Consider the following 17,263-nt stretch of genomic DNA (forward strand, 5'->3'; position numbering starts at 1 on the left):
TAAGTCTTATGAGCAACAGGCTCCAGTGACAAATGGTACAGTTTCCTTAGCAGCACAGCAGTTCACAGTCTTCCCAGTAGTACAGACCAGCACAGTTCTAATGCAAAGGCACATTAATGAACACAGCACGGTGAGATGGAGGAGGGGGGAGGGTTTGCTGAGAGAGATGATCCGTGTGACACCATTTCTTACAGTCCTTTTCTTTCTGCCTGACAATACTCTGCACTGCTAGTTCAGAAACTCTACCTGACCTGTGCTTCACTTCACTCCTGACTTGAATCCTTTTCACTTGTAGGGGCGCTTCTGTCAGATGGAGAGCACACACACCACCTTTCTCTTTGGCTCCAGCCAGACAGTAAACAAGTTCCCCACAATCCCCCTGGGGCTCTGCTAAAACACTCCCCTTCTCCTGTGATTGTGTTAACCCCTCTAGTTGCTGGATGTTTCTGGAGCACAACACTTCCTGTCTCATGTTCTTGTGTTACTTCTAATAGTTGCTGAATGCTTTTAAAGCAACAGCACTACTTCTGCATGTCACATGATATTAATATTGATCAGAATTAATTTCAGCCTATTGGTTCGGCTTACACAACAGTCACGGTCTCTCATGTGGCCCCTCAGGAAAATTAATTGCTCACCCCTGACTCAGACGATACCCTGCAGGGGAGCGGGGGAAAGGTGAGTAGGAGTGTTTGTGGATGGATGGATGAGCAGCATGGATGGATGGATGGAGGAGCAGCACAGGCAGGATGGGGGAGCATATACCAGGCTGGGGGACCCATCCATCCAGCCCTAATGCAGAGGGAGTGTCAGTCAGGCCTGGAGACACAGTTACCTCAGACGCTCTGTATTCTCAGAGCAATGACTGAACCCGCGGCGCCCCCGACCTATAGCTAAAACCGAATGCTGGCGGAGAGAATAAAGTTCATTTTCTCCCCGCAGCATGCAGGCACGGGGCAGCAGAATAACACTATTAACCTGAGGAAAACCGCATATTGGCAAGCTGACAGCATTATTTCTGGTGACAGGTTCCCTTTAATTTTGTAGTAAAATGACGCCAGACTCAGCGTATGCGCATACCACGCTATCTGATACAATTTTTTTAAGACCCTGTGTCTGCAAATTCAGGTATACAGTGTCTTCAATAAAAACATTTTATTGAAGTAATGTACTACAATGACAACATACCAGTGCGCATGCACCGCCCATCACTATTATCCGTATGGCCGGCGAGTGCGCACTGCTATGTTGACGTTGTAGTAGATTACTTCAATAAAATGGTGCTGGAATCAGCGCGTGCGCATATCGCATTCTCCGGTGCCATTTTATTGAAGACACTGTATATGCAAAATCGCAAACACAGTGTCTTAAAAAAAATTTGCGCTGGAAATGTACCAATAAAAATGCTCGCCACCCGGGCGTAGAACGGGCTCAATAGCTAGTAACATTATAATGACATTTGTAATAATAATATTGTCTCAGAAATATGACCCTTTTCTATGAATGGAATCCCATGATGCAGCTGTGGCATGCAGCCATCAGTCACCCCAGCCAACGGTCATCGATGAGCACATGAGCTTGCAGTAACACTAAGGTATTTCCTGCAAATATGCCCTTTTATTTGCCCTTGCAAGCTGGAGTGATTATGATACCGCATGTGGTTGTTCAGTGTATGATCATAGCCTTAAAGAGAATCTGTCAGTAGAATCAACCCTCCTGAACCGTCTATATGGGCATATAGGTCAAAGAAAGTTGAATAAAATGATCCCTTGATATCTGAGATCCGATGTCTTATTCCAAAGAAATCCACATTTTTCTTAATATGTAAATGAGCTGTTAAGATCTAGAGGCCGGACATTCATCTCCCTGAGAATCTGCATCCATGCATAGAGAGTGGCGGCTGTAACCGCGCCTCCTGGACTGACTGACAGTAAGCCCATCGTTAGAATCAACTGTCAGTCAGTGCAGGGGCGCAGTTACAGCCGCCACTCTTTATGCACAAAGCGGAGACTGAAACCACGCCGGTGACACCCCTGTGACTGAGTGCCGAATGCTGCTGGGAGGAATAAGTTCATTTCCTCCAGGCAGTGGGGCTCTCACTGCGGCAGCCGCACGGTGTCAGAACTCTATTGGCCTGCAGAATAATCCCACATCTGCAGGATAATAGTGTTATTTTACATGACAGATTCCCTTTGAGCATTTTTCCACCTTGCAAAAACACAGGTGGTTTCTTAATTGTTGAATGAAGTTAAAAAATAGACTGGAAAATGCCAGTAAAAAGACACCACAAAATCCCGATAAAGATGCTAAAAAGACCTCAGGTGGTTAAAAACGTTGAACGTTGTTCCTTCCCGAAAAACTTGGCTGATTCATCCTCAGGAAGGAAAAGGCATTGTGTGCACATACCCTAAAACTAAATAAATAGGACAAATGCACTTGGCCATAGTATGGTGCTCGGTGGTACAATATGGCACCTTGGCATTGTCATGTAACTAGTATGGCCAAGCACACAAAGCCTGATTCTCAATGATGAAAGGATATAACATGAACAGCAATCTTCATCTAAACATGTATTTCTCAAACGTTTAACCAGCAAAGGCTTCACCATGATCAGAATATTTACCACTCATTTTACCATTTAGTTTTTTTCCCGGAGGGTCCTTAAGGATTTGCACAATCTATAACTGATAAGCCCCATCTGTCATTTTTGCATGGAGTCATTGTTTCAGTTGCTACGGCAATTGGTTGATGACTTGTTCAGTGTGACCTTGAGAAAGTCATTATTTCACATCTATTTGCAGCGTATAGCTGTAAATGGAAGTCGACCTCTTTTCCCATACTGCGCTTTTTATTATGATGCTGCAGTTTTAATATACCATGACGCTAAATCATTCAACAATGAAATAACAAAACATAACACAGGACACTACAGCGCCTTCCTGATTCCAAGCAAAAGCAGATTCCCGGCTCCCCACACTTTAAGGGCACGTTCATTTCTGCATCTGAAAATCATATGTGTGACTGCGGCTGTTTCTGCAGCATGTGCATGGATTTCTTTAAACCCATTCAGACAAAGGGGACTATCAAAGAAATATCTGCCACAAATCTTGTAAGCATCCTCTAAGATGCCGATACACATTGAAGGAGACCCAGGGGCGGACACTGACAGCTTGGGGCCCCTGTGCAAGAAATGTGTATGGGCCCCCCTCCTCTTATTGCGACAACAATATACAAGTGCTTCTCACTAAATTAGAATATCATCAAAAAGCTAATTTATTTCAGTTCTTCATTACAAAAAGTGAAACTCATATATTATATAGAGTCATTACAAACAGAGTGATCTATTTCAGGTGTTTATTTCTGTTAATGTTGATGATTATGGCTTACAGCCAATGAAAACACACAAGTCATTATCTCGGTAAATTAGAATACTTTAGAACAACCGCTTGAAAAATGTTTTTAAAATGTGGTTGGAGCTCCGGCGACTTCCTCAGCAATACGGTCCCTGATCACCTTAAGTAATCCTTTTATGCCTTATATGGACTTTTACTAATATACAGGATTTGCCTTTAGGTTGACCGTTAGTTGTCATATACTGTACATGCTCAGTATATATTGGGGCTATATGCAATATTGCAATTGAATAGTGACTATGATTATGGCTCTTGTAAATGCATATATAAATAGATTATTTCCACCATGTGTTTGGGTGTTTTCCACTAGTTCATCTTTTTATGTGTACCCTATCCACCTCACTTGTATGTTATTTTAATAATAAAGTGTTTTTTTCATATTTATAAATTGGAGTATGGCTCATCTCCTTTTGGCCGTTGGCCTCTCCTCCCTTGTTATGCAACATGATGAACCAATCACATATTGAGCCTTAGATACAGTACCCAATATGCACTATAATATCTTTATAATTATATGGAGTGTACTGCTTTTCTCTGCAAGGTCCCCCTATCTAACCCAAAATGTTGGCCTACTGAAATGAATGTTCAATAAATGCACTCAATACTTGGTCGGGGCTCCTTTTGCATCAATTACTGCATCAATGAGGCGTGGCATGGAGGCGATCAGACTGTGGCACTGCTGAGGTGTTATGGAAGCCCAGGTTGCTTTGATAGCAGTATGCAGCTCCCCTGCATTATTGGGTCTGGTGTCTCTCATCTTCCTCTTGACAATACCCCATAGATTCTCTATGGGGTTAAGGTCAGGCGAGTTAGCTGGCCAATCAAGCACAGTGATACTGTTGTTTTTAAACCCGGTATTGGTACTTTTGTCATTGTGGACGTGCGCCAAGTCCTGCTGGAGAATGAAATTTCCATCTCCAAAAAGCTTGTCAGCAGAGGGAAGCATGAAGTGCTCTAAAATTTCCTGGTAGATGGATGCGCTGACTTTGGTCTTGATAAAACACAGTGGACCGAAACCAGCAGATGACATGGCTCCCCAAACCATCACTAATTGTGGAAACTTCACACTAGACCTCAAGCAGCTTGGATTGTGTGCCTCTCAACTCTTCCTCCGGACTCTGGGACCTTGATTTCCAAATGAAAATTTTAACTCCGGGACCTGGTGGAGTGTGTCAATGACTGCCTTCTGGACACCTGTCAAGTCAGCAGTCTTCCTCATGATTGTGGAGCCTACTAAAACAGACTAAGGGACCCTTTTAAATGCTTAGGAAGCCTTTGCAGGTGTTTTTCGTTAATTATTCAAATTTACTGAGATAATGACTTTTGTGTTTTCATTGGCTGTAAGCCATAATCATCAACATTAACAGAAATAAACACTTGAAATAGATCACTCTGTTTGTAATGACTCAGAGTAATATATGAGTTTCACTTTTTGTATTGAAGAACTAAAATAAATTAACTTTTTGATGATATTCTAATTTAGTGAGATGCACCTGTATTTATATATATATATATATATATATATATATATATAGCCACACACACATATATACCTCTTACATAGCCTCCTTTATTATGTACAGTACAGACCAAAAGTTTGGACACACCTTCTCATTTAAAGATTTTTCTGTATTTTCATGACTATGAAAATTGTACATTCACACTGAAGGCATCAAAACTATGAATTAACACATGTGGAATTATATACTTAACAAAAAAGTGTGAAACAACTGAAAATATGTCTTATATTCTATGTTCTTCAAAGTAGCCACCTTTTGCTTTGATGACTGCTTTGTACACTCTTGGCAATCTCTTGATGAGCTTCAAGAGGTAGTCACCGGAAATGGTCTTCCAACAATCTTGAAGGAGTTCCCAGAGATGCTTAGCACTTGTTGGCCCTTTTGCCTTCACTCTGCGGTCCAGCTCACCCCAAACCATCTCGATTGGGTTCAGGTCTGGTGACTGTGGAGGCCAGGTCATCTGGCGTAGGACCCCATCACTCTCCTTCTTGGTCAAATAGCCCTTACACAGCCTGGAGGTGTGTTTGGGGTCATTGTCCTGTTGAAAAATAAATGATGGTCCAACTAAATGCAAACCGGGTGGAATAGCATGACGCTGCAAGATGCTGTTGTAGCCATGCTGGTTCAGTATGCCTTCAATTTTGAATAAATCCCCAACAGTGTCACCAGCAAAGCACCCCCACACCATCACACCTCCTCCTCCATGCTTCACGGTGGGAACCAGGCATGTAGAGTCCATCCGTTCACCTTTTCTGCGTCGCACAAAGACACGGTGGTTGGAACCAAAGATCTCAAATTTGGACTCATCAGACCAAAGCACAGATTTCCACTGGTCTAATGTCCATTCCTTGTGTTCTTTAGCCCAAACAAGTCTCTTCTGCTTGTTGCCTGTCCTTAGCAGTGGTTTCCTAGCAGCTATTTTACCATGAAGGTCTGCTGCACAAAGTATCCTCTTAATAGTTGTTGAAGAGATGTGTCTGCTGCTAGAACTCTGTGTGGCATTGACTTGGTCTCTAATCTGAGCTGCTGTTAACCTGTGATTTCTGAGGCTGGTGACTCGGATAAATTTATCCTCAGAAGCAGAGGTGACTCTTGGTCTTCCTTTCCTGGGGCGGTTCTCATGTGAGCCAGTTTCTTTGTAGCGCTTGATGGTTTTTGCAACTGTACTGGAGACACTTTCAAAGTTTTCCCAATTTTTCGCACTGACTGACCTTCATTTCTTAAAGTAATGATGGCCACTCGTTTTCCTTTACTTAGCTGCTTTTTTCTTGCCATAATACAAATTCTACCAGTCTATTCAGTAGGACTCTCAGCTGTGTATCCACCAGACTTCTGCACAGCACAACTGATGGTCCCAGCCCCATTTATAAGGCAAGAAATCCCACTTATTAAACCTGACAGGGCACACCTATGAAGTGAAAACCATTTCCGGTGACTACCTCTTGAAGCTCATCAAGAGAATGCCAAGAGTGTGCAAAGCAGTCATTAAAGCAAAAGGTGGCTACTTTGAAGAACCTAGAATATAATACATATTTTCAGTTGTTTCACACTTTTTTGTTAAGTATATAATTCCACATGTGTTAATTCATAGTTTTGATGCCTTCAGTGTGAATGTACAATTTTCATAGTCATGAAAATACAGAAAAATCTTTAAATGAGAAGGTGTGTCCAAACTTTTGGTCTGTACTATTTTTTGCCTTCGCTTATTACACATTGCCCTCTCTTGTTATGTACAGCACCGTCCCTTACATATCGGATTATCTATAGTGCTCTGTTCTTTATTACATACCGTCCTCTCTTGTTAGATATATAATGCAATAAAGGCTGATGGAGCATGGGAAATCTTCTTTTTTAATGGAGGAGGCTGATGGACTGGTCTTCTGGTCACCGGCTGCTCCATCAGCAGTCATTTTATAACTAACAAGAGAGGACTCTTTAATAAAGAGAGGGCGCTGTGACTGACAAAAATAACAAGAATACACTATGTAAGGGATAGCACTGTACATAACAGCAGAGGAAGCTATATAATAAGAGACGGCACCATATATAACTAGATAGGATGGTACGTAATTAGGGAGGGTGTTATACATAATAAAAGAGGAAACTATGTAACTAAGGACGGAGCAATACATAATAAGTGAGTACACTATATACTAAGGGACTGTGCTATACATAATATGGCTACCTTCCTGTATCCATGTGCAGTGTCGGTGTGCTGCCCGCTTTTACAGACGCATTGAAAATGTCCTATTCTGATCCTCAAAATCAGATCAGAACAGGACATTCTCTGACCCTCACGGATCTCATTCTCATATCCATGATTTTCACGAATGTGTGAATGAATCTATAAAACTCTACAAGTCCAATAAAAAAAATATGGAATCACATGTGAGAATGCAGCCTAAGGGATTTTACAGATAACATTATCACTTCAAGGCACACAGTGCAGATATAGAATAATATTTACATCAACTTACACTTACAACTTATACTTACCGCTGACGTCTCAACTTATTAGAGTAATTTTCTGCTGTTTCTTCTCCGTCTGGTCAGACCTTCATGTCGACATCTCCCAGCCACGACTCGTCTTGTCACGATGATCTCCAGCCTAGAAAATAACAAGGTCACATATATTCTTTACATACATGCGTTTCACCCGCACTGCACCCCTGAATACAGATATGTACCCCACCATTAATATGCTATTAGCCATGCACCAATCAAAATATAAAGTGATAAGCAGCACTGTGCTCCCCATTAACTATAATCTCCACCGGCCAATAATATAAATTATTCAGTCTCTGTGACTCTCCCCAATTAACTGTAACGCTATGTGCACACGGAAAATATACAAGGCTTTACGGTACAAGCAAAGTGAATGAGATCCCTGAAGTCTCATGCACACATTGCTTATTTTTTCCTTGCAAATTTGCAGCAGATTAAAATCTGCATAATGTCAATTCTTGCAGCATATTTCACCTGTACTAATGAGTGGGGGAAAATACGAAACAAAAGCAAGTCAAAAACGTGGTAAAAAAAATATTTTACACAGCATTCTTCCTGTCAACACATTAGGACATGCAGCAGAGTTTCTCCTGCAAATCCTGAATGTGTGCACATAGCCCTAGTCCCTGCCCTGTGTCCCCCACCCACTTATTATAAGTCCTTGATAGCATCATAATGAATTTGGAGGTGGGAGAAGATATTATCAGGTGCTGAGCATTCTCCACCACCTCCAAATTCATTGCCAGCCCCTGACAGCATTTTCTCCTACTTTTCAATTCATTATAAAGTATCCTATGCACCTTACCCCCATCATTGCTCTCCTCCCATCTTTGTTCTCCCACACCACACCTCAGTGTCCTCTCCCCCACTCTCATCATTGTTCTCCCACACCACCTACATCATTGCTCTCCCACACCACCCCCATCATTGCTGTCTCACACCACCCCCATCATTGCTCTCCCACACCACCATTGCTCTCCCACACCACCCCCATCATTGCTGTCCCACACCACCCTCATCATTGCTGTCCCACACCACCCCCATCATTGCTCTCCCACACCACCCTCATCATTGCTCTCCCACACCACCCCCATCATTGCTGTTCCACACCACCCATCATTGCTGTCACACACCACCCCCATCATTGCTATCCCACCCCCCCATCATTGCTGTCCCACAACACCCCCATCATTGCTATCCCACACCACCCCCATCATTGCTGTCCCATTCCACCCTCATCATTGCTGTCCCATACCACCCCCATCATTGCTCTCCCACACCACCCTCAACATTGATCTCCCACACCACCCCCATCATTGCTTTTCCACACCACCCATCATTGCTGTCCCACACCACCCCTATCATTGCTGTCACAAACCACCGCCATCATTGCTGTCTCACACCACCCCCATCATTGCTATCCCACCCCCCCATCATTGCTGTCCCACAACACCCCCATCATTGCTATCCCACACCACCCCCATCATTGCTATCCCACACCACCCCCATCATTGCTGTCCCACACCACCCTCATCATTGCTGTCCCATACCACCCCCATCATTGCTCTCCCACACCACCCTCATCATTGATCTCCCACACCACCCCCATCATGGCTGTTCCACACCACCCATCATTGCTGTCCCACACCACCCCTATAATTGCTGTCACACACCACCCCCATCATTGCTGTCCCACCCCCCCATCATTTCTGTCCCACAACACCCCCATCATTGCTGTCCCACACCACCCCCATCATTGCTGTCCCACACCACCCCCATCATTGCTGTCGCACACCACCCCCATCATTGCTCTCCCTCCATCACCCTCATCATTGCTCTCCCCCATCACCCTCATCATTGCTCTCCTCCCATCACCCTCATCATTGCTCTCCCCCCATCACCCTCATCATTACTCTCCCCCATCACCCTCATCATTTCTCTCCCCCATCACCCTCATCATTTCTTTCCCCCATCAGCCTCATCATTGCTCTCCCCCATCACCCTCATCATTGCTCTCCCCCCATCACCCTCATAATTGCTCTCCCCCATCACCCTCATAATTGCTCTCCCCCCATCACCCTCATCATTGCTCTCCCCCCATCACCCTCAGCATTACTCTCCCTCCATCACCCCCATCATTGCTCTCCCCCCATCACCGTCATCATTGCTCTCCCCCATCACCCTCATAATTGCTCTCTCCCACCACCCTTATCATTGCTCTCATCCACACCACACCTCAGTGTCCTCTCCCCAGTGTATTGGATAAATTAAAAACAACACTTACCTCTCAGCCCACTCCCCTGCAGCATCCTGGTTGTCAGCAACTTTCTCCCTGACACAGGCACGTGCTGCTTGCTGATGTCATCAAGCTGCACGCGTCTGTGTCAGACAGAAACCACTGGGCAGGAAACAGAGGACAGATCCCTGAGGTCCGCTGTCATTTTCTCCTGTAGGCAGCGGAGCTGCAGGGATCACTCCTTTCCCGCCGCGTGTGATGAGGGCAATCAGGCCAAGGGCCCCCTAGAGCCTTGGGCTCCGAGAAAGTGGCCAGATTGCCCTCAGTATTATCCACCCGGCAAGGGCCCCCCTGGACCTCTGGGCCCCGATGCAATTTCACCAGCTGCACCAGCGGTATGTCCACCCCTGAGGAGACCTGTCAGCACGTTTTTACATATGGATCTAGTGATATGACTGTATAGGTGTTTGCCCTCCAATAAAATGCTACCTTTTTTGTAGAGATGCAATGTGTCAGTCATGAGAAATCTAGTGTACAAACCATATGCAAATCAGGCTAGGAGAGCATAGAGGGTGTGTCGATGCACTTGTACTACTTCTTCCAAGTACACTGACACACCCCCAGTACACTGCCAGCCTGATTTGCATATGGCTTATATACTAGATTTCTCATGACTGACACATCTCTACCATAAAGGTAGCAATTTTATTGGTGGACTAGCTCCTACACAGCCATACCACTTCTTCCGTATGTAAAACCATGTTAACAGTTTCCCTTTAAAATGAGACAAAATTGGCAATTTTTGCCAGAAATCTATGTACTCTTAAAGACACATGCACACTTGTCATTAGTACAGAACGTTGAGAGTAATAGGTTTATGCGGATGAGCGTTTTTCCAACAGCTAGTGCTGGGTGTATGAGCACTAGTGATGAGTGAGTATGTTCTGTTAACCCTTTCGGCGAGCATCCTCGGATGCTCGACGAGTATCTTCAGTGTGCTCGGGTGTTATGTTTTAGTCACTCCGTGCTCATGATTTGCGACTGACAGCTTAAAATACATGTAGGGAATGCCTAAGAAACAGGCATTCCTCACATGTATTAAAGCGGTCAAACAGTCGCAAATCATGACCATGGAGTGACTAAAACATAACATCCGAGCACGCTGAAGATACTTGGAAAACACCTGAACATCTCGAGTAACGAGAATGCTCGCTCATCACTAGTCAGCAGCTATTAATCTTTTACAGGACCATTTACAGTTTCCTATGCTACACAATTGTAATGTATCCATAAAAATCGAATGCCACACTGATGGTCCGTATGGCATGCGTTTTGTTTCTCGCACTGTACCGATTTCAGAATGATATCGCAGCATGCTGCATTTTTTTTCTCATGCCGAACACAGCTGAGAAAAAATACACAGATCTGCACTGCCTCGTTGAATAACATTGGGCTGAGTGCAATCTGATTTTTTATCAGATTGCACTCGTGCGAGTTATATGCAAGTGTGAGAGAGTCCTAAGGCCGGGGTCACATGAGCGTATATTCTCTCGTGCAAGAGAATCAGGGCCAATCATGCAAATGACACTCGGCTCAAACTCTGTCAGACATTGATCTGAGTGTCAGTGCACGGTGCTCCCGATTCTATCGCATGGGAGAATTGCAGCACAGGTGCTGAGGAGCCATTCCCACTAGGAGGACCATTGCGTGATGTTAACTGGGTCTAACCACCAGAATTCCTCTACTGTCCTCCTAATTCCCTGGTGATGACTAAGCTATAGTAATAATTTGTACATAGTTATTTGACGAAGCACTCCGACAAACAAAGATTATTATTTTTTTATAAATCTGAGTATATGTGTATGGTGTTTAGTGTGTATGTGTTAATATACTCATCCACATCCATCTTCTCCGGGATCCAGCACCATTTGACTCTGCTTCTCAGTGAAATCAGCGCACTTCAAACTATCCGAATCACTCTTTGCGCCAAGCATGAGTCAGAAGTCTCTTTTACAATGTAAGCCTATAGAGTCTCGTTCTGACGTTCCATAGGCTTACATTGTAAACGCCACTTCCGGGTCACGCAGAGGGCAGTGTGACCCGGAGCGTCTGCAGAGTGTTGATATCACAGGGAAGCGGAGCTGAATGGTGCTAGATCCCAGACAGGATGCATACACCGTACACTACACACACATATAGGCTAGGGTCACAAGAGTGTATATTCTCTCATCCAAGAGGGTTGGGTCAATTATGCAAATCACACTCTGATCAAACTCTGCTCCGAGATGATCAAAGTGTGATTCTATTATCTTGAATGAGGAGAAGATGGGGAAAGCTACAGTACAGACCAAAAGTTTGGACACACCTTCTCATTTAAAGATTTTTCTATATTTTCATGACTATGAAAATTGTACATTCACACTGAAGGCATCAAAACTATGAATTAACACATGTGGAATTATATACTTAACAAAAAAGTGTGAAACAACTGAAAATATGTCTTATATTCTAGGTTCTTCAAAGTAGCCACCTTTTGCTTTGATGACTGCTTTGCACACTCTTGGCAGTCTCTTGATGAGCTTCAAGAGGTAGTCACCGGAAATGGTCTTCCAACAATCTTGAAGGAGTTCCCAGAGATGCTTAGCACTTGTTGGCCCTTTTGCCTTCACTCTGCGGTCCAGCTCACCCCAAACCATCTCGATATGGTTCAGGTCTGGTGACTGTGGAGGCCAGGTCATCTGGCGTAGCACCCCATCACTCTCCTTCTTGGTCAAATAGCCCTTACACAGCCTGGAGGGCTATTTTCCATGCACTCATTAGTTGCATGGTCGAGTGCGATCCGAATATGGGATCAAACTTGGGCATGCTGCGATTTTTCGCCAGACCGGCTCTGTTTTCAGAAAAAATTGGACACGTGAACAGCCCCATAGACTAACATTGGTCCGGATGATATCTAATGTTTTGTCGGATCGGACTTGGACTGAAAATACGGCCATGTGCACGAGCCCATACACAGATTTATTAAAAAAAGATCATGGGAGGATTTCTTTAAAGACACGTGCCTCTAACGCCCAATCACTTTAGTCCACAGTGACATTTCGTTCAAGCTTGTATTGGCACATAGGGGAACTGGTGAATCCCCCGGTGGGCCCGTGTGAAGGAGTGGGCGACCCACACACCTGCATGAGCAGTGCTAATACACTTGATTCCCAATTTAAGGACAAAGTGCCGCATTAGACAAACCACCCAGTGTGTTATCACATAGAAGTGTAGCACCCCGAGGGCTCGGCTGCTACAGGGGTATTGCACCTCAAACCAGAGGTGCGGTATTCCATTCCCGGGTAAGGATGGAGTGTGGAACTGAGCTCAGCAAGCTGCATGCACTACACTCATCCCATTTCCGGGGGACAGAACTACGGTACTCCCACCAGTTAGATGTGCAGGTACGACAGCGTCTGTCCCTGGCTGGAGTGGGAGGGGGGGAGGAACATCCCAGTAGTGTAGGGGCAGATAGGGGAGGGGCTCTGGGCATAGAAGTAGGAGCCCATTGGGTGCTAGTCACCTGGGCTCACACATAGAGGGAGTATATATGGTGGGCACCATCTTAGGAACAGGGTCAGAGAGTCCAGGAGAGAGTGCAGCCAGGAGGGCTGACAGGGAGCTGTGGCTCCGGCTGGGCCCAGCTCCAGGGCCAGGCCTGAAGCAGAGAGAAGGAGGAAGAGAGGCCCGGAGACATAAGAACAAAAGGGAACCCTGAGATCCCACGAGTGAACCAAAAGGGTGAAGGGTTGGCAGAAGAGGGCACCGGATCCCAAACTGACGGAGGCAAAACATCCTTAGTCAGGAACCGGAGGTCGTGGTCAAGTTTTGCCACGACCCTCACCACATCCACCAGGAAGGTACACCACGAGTAGGGTCAGGAAAGCCATAAAAGGTTTTGCCATTGAGAGACCCGAGGGAACCGGACAAAGGTGGATCCCTGGTGGGGACGGCCGGAGAGAGAGAGAGAGGGGAGCTCAGGACCACGCTCCGGAATTGCCTGGGGGTTAGCCGAGTCCCGCACCTGGTGGACGCAGCACGGCTCGGGTGGTCACTCCCGGCCGAAGTGACTGAAGTAACACCTGTGAGTAAAAACCCTGAAACTGCATTACACGTCTCTGTGCCTTCTTACCGCACCATCACTACCACCGTCATCTACACTATCTGCCCTGAGGCCGTACCCCTCCCGTTGGGGGTTATACCATCTACGCTGCACAATTATAACACCGGCCTCAGCGGACTGTCTTGCAGCAGCGGCCCTAAAGCTGCATTCAACGGGTGGCGTAGTCGTCCAACATCTACTGCTACTACTCAGCCACTCAGTTTGACTCCCTGGGCACGGACCGGGTCACCGCCACGAGACTACTACCCCCATCTGATCCGGATCCGGGTAAGCTCCCCCGTGCGTGCGATGCCGCGCGAAGCAGCAGGCCCAGGGGCGCGTCAGAAGCATAGGTAAATGTGTGTAGTAGGGTCAGGTTATATTCACATGTATAAGAACAGTGGCGCCCGGAAACAATATTGCTGATGTCCCAGTCCGACACTGATGTCGTCCATAGTGACGTAAGATCCCATTGCAGCAGCTGAATGTGAATGAATTTCTGAGTCATCTATGATAGCTGTGACATTGTGGAGAGCAGCGCGGTTCTATAGTCCCATGTACCACAATGTATTTATTCCTATCCAAACTGATCCCACAAGTAGCAGGCCGGACCCCAGTGTCACAGTTGCCTCACACACCCACTGAACCATTGATTTAGATGCAGCCGTCTCAGAGACGGACACATCCCGAGGAGAGAATCCAGACCTCAGGGGTATTTCATGTATTTATGATAATGATCAACCTGGAGGTCTGCACAGGAGCATATGCCCCCGGCTCACAAGATGTAAGAGGCTGGTGATCTGCTCATTGGCTAGCTGGGGGTCCGGTGGCCAGTCTGGTGGTCCGGTGGCCAGTCTGGTGGCATGGTTCAGGGTTCTCTGGTTCGGTCAGATTTCGGATCCTGGGGGCTTATGAATAATGTATATAAGGGAAGGCTCTGCAGTACAGATCAGTGACGCTCCAGTGATCAGGACTGGGCAGGCTCATCAGTACCAGCTGCCTCTGGGTGGCACAGATGCCAGTCTGTCCTCGTGGGTGAAGTTTGGTCTGCAGATCAGCAGCTGTCTGTCTGTCTCAGAGGGAAGATGCTTCCTCCTGTCCTAGATCTGCTAGTAGCACATTGTGTGTGGCTGGTACCGGGAGTCACTGCTAGAAAACTGGGTCAGCAGGAGAAGAAATGGAGTCCTCGCTAATCTCTGCAAGGCTGGGCTAGAATGGGGAAGGTGTAACCTGTTCGGTGCCACACAATAAGAGCAGCTCCTCCAGCCAGCCCCCTCATGATGCAGAATAGCTGCAGACCCTGCGATTTAGGATGCAGCACAGGTAACTGAGCACAGGGGGCGGGGCCTGGTGACGTCCGGTGGGGGGAGTGGGCGGGGCCAGTGCATTATTAATGGTGCAGCAGCCAGTGGTGTGTCCGGGCTGCCTGCTGCCTCCATGTGAGCTGCAGTGCTCCTTCCCCTCCTCCAGAGCTGCCCTCCCCCTCTTTTGTGAGGGCTGCAGATAAGAGACAGAAGGGATAGGATTGGGAGGCAGGCGATCAGTAGGATTTTACTGCACCACAAGGAGAGAGGACGCAGCATGCACGGACGTGTGCTCCCAGGAAGGATGCCCATGCCAATGACAGCACATGCAGATCTGTAGGGGACTGAGCCGACGGCATCTGTGCGATACCGGCAGGGAGCGATGCAAAGCAGCAGCCGTCACCGAGCCCAGAGTCGTGCATGTAATTCCGGGTAAGGGGGCTGCTGTCACCTCCGCTGCTGTGCTGGGCTCTGCTATGCCAGCTGTGATCTGACGGGCACCCGGTGATTGAGTGGAATCTGTGGCACCGTCTCCGCGTCCAGTCATCAGCAGTCTCACATTGTGCTGCCTTGGAAAATGGCCACACTGCTGCGGAAAATAGGACTGATCCGTCTTCACGACAGAGATACGGAGGACCCCAAGCATCACCACCATCATCATCATCATCACCACCGCAGCCAGCAGGGATCGCTGAAGAAGGGCAAGAACTGCAGCAACAAACAGCAAGGAGGCTCCGCGGGAGGCGGCAGCGGGGGCAGCGGCGGCGGCGGGGGCAGCGCAGGCTGCTGCAGCAACCCCTCCAGCACGGAGGGCATCCTCAGCCAGGCTGACCTCAAGGGCAAGAAGAACGAGCAGTGCCATAAGGACAAGAGCAGTGCCAAAGAGACCAGCACCCCCACTATTACCAAGGAGCCCAAGCAGCCAGGAGGGGGCAGTGCAGGAGGGGGCAACAAGCCGAGCGGGGGCTCCTCACTGCAGCCCCTCCTGCCCCCCAACAGGCAGCACTGCACCCAGGTGAGGAGCCGGCGGCTGATGAAGGAACTTCAAGACATCCGCAAACTCAGCGACCACTTCATCTCGGTGGAGCTGGTGGATGACAGCCTGTTTGACTGGAACGTCAAGCTGCACCAGGTGGACAAGGACTCCACCCTGTGGCAGGACATGAAGGAGACCAACACCGAGTTCATCCTGCTCAACCTCACCTTCCCGGACAACTTTCCCTTCTCGCCACCTTTCATGAGGGTGCTGAGCCCCAGGTTGGAGAATGGCTATGTGCTGGATGGTGGAGCTATATGCATGGAGCTTCTCACCCCCAGGGGATGGTCCAGTGCCTACACGGTGGAAGCAGTTATGAGACAGTTTGCAGCCAGCCTAGTTAAAGGGCAGGTAAGTTTGAGGGTCACTCTTCCACATTCTGTCATGGGCTGTGGTGGTGCAAGCCTTGTCCTACCTGAGTCTTTCCTAAATGTCCCACCCTTGCTTATCCATATATTTCATGGTCTGTCATGGGCAGATCAGACTTAGGGATGCCATTACTGAGCTTGTCATTCTGTATTCTGCAGAAATGGTGATGTAGTAGCCTCATGCTTCTACACAGGTCCAGCTCTTTTTTACTCCCCACTATTAGCTACACCAGACCGTCATAGAAGATCTACAGATCATTGTACAATATGGCACCCTTGACAGGTGAAAACTGAGCCTAGAGCAATCACCGCCTATCTGCTGCCTATCTATTAAGGTTTTATCATCATCATACTATTATTTTTTATTATACCCAAACCACAAATACAATCCGGTGGTACCACATGAAGAACAATTCATGAGCCCTAGGTGCTAATGTGATATTGGGCCCGGAGCATTGTTCTCAGATCATCAGTGAGCTTCACAAGATTGGGAAGATCACAATGAGCCAGTGACCATTTGTTGACCTCAGATTTGAATTCATTGTCTAGCCTTTGTCACTTATTTTCAGATCACATCTGCTTGTGAGATTGAGGTTACAGCGCCCAAAGGAATATTATGTAGAGCGAGGTTTGCTTTCCTCAGGCACTTTTACCACCGGTGAGATCCGAATCCAAAGTGCTGGCTTAACCCATACTGGCTTTGTGTCAGATGTGTCATTTTTGCATGGTGTAGAGAAAAT

The 17,263-nt window shown here is 46.8% G+C and overlaps 1 protein-coding gene across 1 annotated transcript in view; it reads left to right on the plus strand.

Annotated features, from left to right (window-relative positions):
• Positions 1-15,170: 15,170 nt before the first annotated feature.
• The window catches only part of UBE2QL1 (ubiquitin conjugating enzyme E2 QL1), a 72,019-nt gene continuing 69,926 nt past the window's right edge, over positions 15,171-17,263 (plus strand). Inside the window, exon 1 of the mRNA XM_073678613.1 lies at positions 15,171-16,506. Within this exon, the coding sequence (XP_073534714.1) occupies positions 15,697-16,506 (810 nt within the window). The 5' untranslated portion in view covers positions 15,171-15,696. The remainder of the gene's footprint in view (positions 16,507-17,263) is intronic.

This window comes from Phyllobates terribilis, unplaced genomic scaffold (genome assembly GCF_046119375.1).
Source record: "Phyllobates terribilis strain yellow unplaced genomic scaffold, ASM4611937v1 Scaffold_4__5_contigs__length_816908805, whole genome shotgun sequence".
Lineage (NCBI taxonomy): Eukaryota > Metazoa > Chordata > Amphibia > Anura > Dendrobatidae > Phyllobates > Phyllobates terribilis.